Source organism: Vicia villosa, unplaced genomic scaffold (assembly GCF_029867415.1).
Source record: "Vicia villosa cultivar HV-30 ecotype Madison, WI unplaced genomic scaffold, Vvil1.0 ctg.000429F_1_1, whole genome shotgun sequence".
Lineage (NCBI taxonomy): Eukaryota > Viridiplantae > Streptophyta > Magnoliopsida > Fabales > Fabaceae > Vicia > Vicia villosa.
The window spans coordinates 500,343-507,889 of record NW_026705205.1 but is presented as its reverse complement, the minus strand read 5'-3'; the positions used below and the strand labels follow the sequence as shown (position 1 = coordinate 507,889).

General features: G+C 32.0%; 2 protein-coding genes across 2 annotated transcripts; one reads left to right on the top strand and one right to left on the bottom strand.

Moving 5' to 3' along the window:
* Nucleotides 1–1,651: 1,651 nt before the first annotated feature.
* LOC131628199 (uncharacterized) lies at nt 1,652–2,556 on the bottom strand. Its single transcript, XM_058899061.1, has one exon. It carries the CDS (start codon nt 2,498–2,500, stop codon nt 1,862–1,864), a length of 639 nt encoding a protein of 212 aa, XP_058755044.1. The 5' UTR covers nt 2,501–2,556; the 3' UTR covers nt 1,652–1,861.
* A 2,760-nt stretch (nt 2,557–5,316) lies between these two features.
* On the top strand, nt 5,317–7,226 carry LOC131628191 (mitochondrial ATP-independent inner membrane protease subunit 1a-like). The gene is made up of 3 exons (XM_058899055.1): nt 5,317–5,532; nt 7,003–7,113; nt 7,221–7,226. The coding sequence occupies exons 1-3, from the start codon at nt 5,326–5,328 to the stop codon at nt 7,224–7,226; spliced, it is 324 nt and encodes a 107-aa protein (XP_058755038.1). The 5' UTR covers nt 5,317–5,325.
* The last annotated feature ends 321 nt before the right edge of the window (nt 7,227–7,547 follow it).

Genomic DNA, 7,547 nt, shown 5'->3' with positions numbered 1-7,547 from the left:
TCCAATATTTCCAAGTAAAGCGCATAGGATCTTAACAGATCACATAACCATAATTAGTAACAGAATAAGACGTAACAGCTACGAATGTCATGACATCGGCCTTGACATCATGTAAAGGCCTGCATATGTAAAACTTCACAACAGTAGAATGCATGTCATGACACCAGTTTTGACATGATAAAATCACAATGAATTTTACCAAAAATTACAGCCAATCAACAACATCTACAGGATCAAGAAGAAGAAGAATAATAAGTCTCTTTATAGTGATTTATGTTTTGATGTAGTATAAACATTGATTCAAAGATCCATACTTGTATTCATTTTGCACAATGTCAAATGAAAATGTGTTTTTATCCAATTATTTCTTTTATCCTTATGTATTTATTGTTAAAAACAATTTTTGGGACACCACTCTTTTAATTCGCCCAGGGCATCCAAATTCAAAGGACCGGCCCTGGTATGAATAAAATGATTTGAGATATTTTATTTTAATATAAGATATTATTATTTTATTGGTAACAAATTAAGTAATTATCGAAAATACGCATATGATATGAATGAGAAAAATACGTGTAATAGAAATTTGATTATTTAAAAATAATTTTACTTTATTTATTTAATGAAAAAAAAATTTCATTTAGTTTAAAAATATTTTATTTAACGAAATTAAAAAAAGATTTTACCTTATTTAAAAATATTTAACAAAAATACCAATAATATAACTTTTCATTTAGTTTAAAAAAAATGTAAAAAAGATTTTGTCTAAATTAATAAAATAATTTTTAACTTTAAAATTGTTTAGGAAATTTTGATTCAGCTTGATTTTATTGATTCACCTTATTTTATTGATTCATCTTGATTTTATACCCTATTAATTGTATTAATTCACATTGATTTTAATTTTTTAATGTTTTCGAAAGTACATCTCCGAAAACACCTTTTTTCGTGTTTTCGGAAGTGCATTTCCGAAATCACCTTTTTTTCTCATAAAATAACTGATTTCGAAAATGCATTTCCGAAACAGGGAACATTTTAAAAATTTAAAAATTTCGCCATATGTGATCAAGAAAGTAGGAAAGTGGTAAAGAAATTTCCTTGATTTAAATGCATTTTTATCCCTATAAATTAGAAAAATTTAGAATTTGAAAACAGTCTTTCTATTTTAAATAGAAAACTTATAACTTATATTTTCGCCTGCACGTGCTTGTCATAAAATATTAATTTATTTTTTTGCCTCTGTTTTTATTAAGTTAGTTTGAGTTCATATATCTTATTTTTTTGTTTACGGTTTAATTTTTTACCGGTTAATCCGAACGTAAAAAACTCCAAACTTCCAAGAAATAAAAAAACATTTAAAAATACATTTAAACCTATAAAATATTAAAAATACATTTAAACCTAAAATATTTTATCTTACCAAAAGGATCAATTAACTTAACTTCAATTAAGTAATCAACTATAAATCATCTTACCAAACAATTCAATGCCATCAACTCTAAACATAAATCACATTCGGCAACAAAGAAATGTGTTAATTTGCTCCATTAATTATTTATGGTAGTTCAATCATTTGGATTATAACAATGTAAAAGAAAAAATTAACATTTTTTTAGGAAGAAAGAGAAGATTTCAGTTATTGGGACACATGTTTATTCAAAAACTAACTTGCACACATAAACTAGTAATCTAGTACATCTCTAACAAGAACATGCAGTACATTGTACATACAATACAACATGCAACCAAAATACTAAACACCTAAATCCACACTAAACATACATAATAACATTACTTACTAAACTTAATTAATTATACATAATCATAATCATTTTCCTAAAGGCTTAAACATCATGCACATTCATTCATAAGCCGTATAGTTGTTCACAGCTTTAATCCCTTCAGCAACAGCATGTTTCCCAAGCTCACCAGGCAAAACGAGCTTAACCGCTCCTTGAATCTCCCTCGACGACAATGTCATGTTTCCAGTATAATCCTTCAACCTACTAGCCTCACAAGCTAGTCTCTCAAACATATCATTCATAAAATTGTTCAAAATCACCATGCATTTCGACGAAACCCCCATTTCAGGATGCACTTGCTTTAACACCTTGTACACATACCTTTGATACCCTTCCACACTCTTCTTCCTCTTCTTCTTACCATTGTTACTGTTGTTCACTTTTTTTGTCTTGTTCTTGATATTAATGTTTCTGTTTTGTTGTTCTTCCTCTTTTGGTGTGTTTTGCTGGTCGGTGTTTTTGTTTTCAGTTGTGATTGTTGTTGTGCTTGAAGTTGAACCGTCTCCTTTTTCTTCATGAGCTTCAAGAACGGGAATGACTCTTGTTACTTGTTGCTCTTTTTCTTCGTCTTCTGTTTGAGCATCTTTGTTTCTACGTGTTAATCTTTTGTTGCTGGTTATAACTGAAACTTGAACACTTTCTTCTACGACTTTCTTTGTGGATTTAACCACCATTTTCTTGGCACTCTTTCGACCCATTGATTAACTAACCAACCAACCTTTCTCTGTCTCTTTGAATGTTTGTTAAGGAAAGGTAGAAATGGAGGTGTTTTTATAATACTCCCTCCGTCCCAAAATAAGTGTCACATTTACTTTTTAGGTTCATTGAATATTTAATGTATCTAGTCTGTATAGAGACCAGATACATTAAATATTCAATAAATCTAAAAAGTAAATGTGACACTTATTTTGGGACAGAGGGAGTAATCAGCATGATCAGGTGTGAAAGTTTTAGCAGGTTTTAATGATTGACGTGTGGAGGATTAGGTGTCGAATGCATGTAAATGTTGTAGCTACGTGGGGGGTGAAAAGTGAATGGTAAGTACTTTAATGTGCCCTTGTGTCACAGTTTTATCTTTCTATACATCAATATTAAGGTTATTTTAATTATTTAGGCTAACATTAATTCCAATAGCTTCATTTGTATTTTGTAGACTATTTGGTCAGGTTAAAGTCTTCATTCAATGCAAGAGGTTATTTTTTTAGGCATTCCAATGCAAAGGGTTGTTTATAGATAAGATGATCTATTTTTTTTAATGGTAAATTATTTGTGGTTATTGTTAGTATTTTTTGGTTAGAGATTGAATCGTGAACACCATACTAAATTTGCAATTATCATAAACTAAATCAATAAGAAATTTTGAGTCATTCTCATAAAAGAAAAATTTAGAAAGAATTTGATTAAAAAAATGATAAATATTAGTAATGATTACTAAAAAGAATTGATTTTTTTATAAGATAAAAAGTTTGATTTAAAGGTGTTTGGTTGGATATAAGGTCAAAGATTGAGTTCCAGTGTATCTCCCTTTAGTGATTTAGATGTACTTGAATGACATTAATTTACTTTCACTTTAGAGAACCAGTATAAGTAGGATAAATCAAAATTTACTATATGTATTTACGGAAATATAAGATCATAGACATTGTCATTTCATTTCATGTGCCATTTGATAAGATGACCATTATCTTAGACATTGTTTCTGGTCTATTATACCTTCCTTTTCATTAGGGGTGATTTTTTGGACTTTGTAAAAGTTATGATTGAAGATGATTTCATTAATTATGATGTGGAGTTTTTGGGAACAGGTTTAGAGGAGGCAAGAAAATAGGTTTGTGCTTACAGGGTTTTGTAGTGGTGAAATTTGTGAGATTAGAGTCATTGATTGACTTAACTCATATGCTTTAACAGAGTCGTCACTGCGCTTTATTGTTTTCAAAGGAAATGGGAGAAAGAGCGAATAAAACCTACAAAAGTTTTTAAAATCAAAATTAATAAACTTATTAGAGATTTGGGTAAGGGGTTTGTTATGCAAGGAGAAGGTTTTAAGCACCCCTAACATCTATGGTACTCCATAGGAATCTCTTTGAAAATATTATATAGTTACAGTAATAAAAAATTGTTTTTTTTGTTTAAATAGAGTGGGATGATGAGAAAAGAAGATTTTAAAAGTGAGCTCGGTAAGACATTGCGTCTCAGGCCTACATACCCCTTAAGTGGAGTAGGGAAGTCAGAGCTTTTGTAGTTCCTCTTAAAAAGAAAAACAAAAGAGCCTAGTGCCAAAATATTTTTGAGTGTTGAGCTTTAACAATACTCAACGGGTTTTTAAAATGTTAAGCTTTAACAACACTTAACAAGTTTTAAAATGAGCCAAGCTTTAACAATACAAGGCAAAGATTTAATAAAAGAAGTTGGTTGAGTTTTAACAATACAAAATCAACGGTTGATTTAAAAAGGTTGAGCTTTAACAATACAAAATCATTTTCAAAACAAGTGCGATGCAAGCTTTAACAATACTAAGCACAAAGATAAAATAATTTGGAAGAGAGATTGAGTACCTTGACAATTTTAGTCAATACCATTCTCATTCCTTTGGATATTTAGGCAACAACTTAAACAATCAAATCATGAATATCTCAAGTGATGTGTGTGATAACATGTGTGTCATAAAGATAAACAAGTGAGTATAACAAAGATATCAATGTATAAAACTCAAATGGGGAAGGTTTAAGGACAAGGAGATGTCATACCTTAAGATCATTTCATGTATGAATGAATGTGATGTGATGATGGATGGATACACTACGCCAAAATAGCTTTTAGACAGCGCCCCTTGGACAGCGCTTTTATACAAAAGCGCTGCTATAAGTAAAATAAAAAATAAAACACGGAAACTGTGTTTAAAAAAGAGTGAAAGCGCTGGTATAGGTCAGACTTTAGACAGCGCTTATTGAAAAGCGCTGGTATAGGACCACATTAGACAACGCTTTTTCAAAAAGCGCCGTATAAGGTCAAATAAATTTTTTAAAAAATAATTTAAAAGCGCTGGTATAGGTTCACATTAGAAAGCGCTTTTGGGAAGCGCTGCTTTAGGGTCATATTAGAAAGCGCTTTTTGTAAAAGCGCTGCCTTAGTTGGATTAAAATTGAATTTGAAAAATAGATTAATTCTCCCAAACGAAAAATCTACTGAATCCCTAAATCACGAACAAAAGAACAAATCTCATCGTTCTTCTTCTCTAAATCACGAACATCGTTCTTCTGTTCCCTAAATCTTCTGAAACCCTATCGTTCTTCTTCTTCTCCCAAACGAAAATTGCTTATGAATCACGAACAAAACCAGAAGCCCTAAATACCTTCCATTTTCTTGTTTATGCGAAGAACCCCCTTCCTCTGCGACTGCAACTACGACCGGTACTCCATCCCGTTCCCGTTCCCATTCTTCTTCTTCTTCCTCTTCTTGTTTTTTCGTATTCACTATTAACTCAATTGCTTGAATCCTCTGTTTGCAGGCGTACGGACCTAGCATGCTCCCTATCCTAAATATCGCCGACGATGTTGTTCTCGTCGAACACCTGTCTCCGCGGATTGGGAAAGTTGGTCACAGTGACTTAGTTCTTGTGACGTCACATTTGAACCCTAATCGGAACTTGACAAAGCGTGTTGTTGCTATGGAAGGGGATACTGTTACTTTCTTTGATGCTTCAGGTTTTGTTTCCTCTAGAACTGATGTGGTATGTGTGCCTAATGGTTTGTTCTTTGTTTTATCTTTTGTCTGTTTTGGTTTTGATTTTGATTTTTGTAGTTTATTTGAAGTACATTGTTGCGAACTATCTAACACCGACCTGTGCCCTTACATTTGTGATTATGTCTAATTTATTCTTTTTTTTACAAATTATTACGGGCCTGTTAGTCGCATAGTCGTGTTTGGGGTGACTGCGCTTCTTGGGTTGTGAAAATATGCCCTTGATTGCTCTCACATTAGGTCAATAATTATGAGCAAGGTTTTTCTATTGTTCACTTAGGGTCTTTTGTAAGCTCTAGTAGTTCTATCCGTATTTTAAAGACAACTCAGTAAGTTTAAAACTATCCTAAGCCTTGATTCTCCAATGTGACACTCTTTTGGAATCCTGGAACAGTAGTCCCCAATCTAGGTTAAGGGGCTAAAGGATATATTAGCGCTCACGCATGACTTAAACCCTCTTTCAATTGTCAAGTATGTATCACTTCTTTTCTGTGGTGCTGTTTGTTTTGGGTCTTATATGAATGTGAGTCTTTACACTCTAATCTCTAGTTAAAATCCTCCCCATTAGGTTGAGGACAATGAATGCTTATAAACTACTGTTAGCCTTGGTTCTTAAACAATATGAAACTTTTTGTTGTACCGAAATTATTTTTAAATATCGGTTATGGAAATGGCTGTAATCACAAGCAATTCATGCTGTTGTGGAAATTTATGATCAAATGTGGATGACAGTCTTAACAGTAGTTGCAGTGCAGAGAAGTATGCGAATATGTTGTCTTGGAAAGTATCACATGAATGTTTTATTTTGCTGGATTATAGTGAGTGGGAGAAGGTTTAAGAACTGTGGTCTGTGAGATTGCAAGCCATTGATTAACATGTGTTCAATGAGAGGGTTATTACTTGTGTGGTATGTCCCATTTAGATGAATCTTTTGGGTTGTCCATTCAACTGAGTTAGATGTCAAGGTGATAATTTCAGTGAACGGATTTAATAAGAGAATGATTGGATGCAATTTCCTACTTCTTTCACATATATGGAATAGAAAGTACAGTTTTATCAGTGTGTTTTTTCAAATTAGGTAATTCATAAGGTTCCATATAGCAGATATGCTGACTATTTTCAATGACCCTTGATGTAATGCATTTATATGATTTGCTCACTTGGTAGTCGTCATTAGTTTATCGTAACAATTATGATAAAAGTTCAGTTATTTGATTATGGTGTCTGGTTATGTTACTTGAAATATCCTTATGCTCTTGGCTGAGGCAATTGGTCATTTCTTAGATTGCAATACTGATTTACTCAAGCTTACAGATATCCTTGATTCCATGTATCAGAGCATCTTTCTGATCTAATTCTCCTTGTTGAGTCTTAAAACTCTATAACCATAATAATATTATTTAATTTCTATTTATAAGTTTAATTTATTGCTTAATTTATCAACATTTTTTTTCCGTAGGTGCCAAAGGGGCATGTTTGGATTCAAGGAGATAACATATATGCTTCCTTTGATTCACGTCACTTTGGTCCTGTTCCATATGGCCTTATAAAAGGAAAAGTGTTTTTTTGGGTATCTTTCCGAACTTGTACCTGTACTTGGAAACATCTACTGATTCTATGTTTATAAATTGTAAATTTAACGGATAGAGAAATTCTAGATGTTTGTTGCTGTTCTAGATGTGATATATTGAAAAAACTTCATCGATTATTGTAGTGAGGACATCATTAGCCAATTGGAACTAGGTGCCTTCTGATTAATTACTTTCATGCTATTATGCTTTGCTAATATAATTTTTCTTGATCCCAAAAAAACTACATATTTGTTACACTTCTCTTTCAAGTGCGAATTTGTTCTATTTAACTGAATTAGTAAATTTTGGTGCAAATTCTGGTAAAAACCTGGTGCAAAAATGGTGAAAATTTGGTGCATATATGCTGACTTATAATAGGCAGCGCTTTGTTTAAAGTGAAAACAATTTTTATATAGGGGGAATAGACAACGCT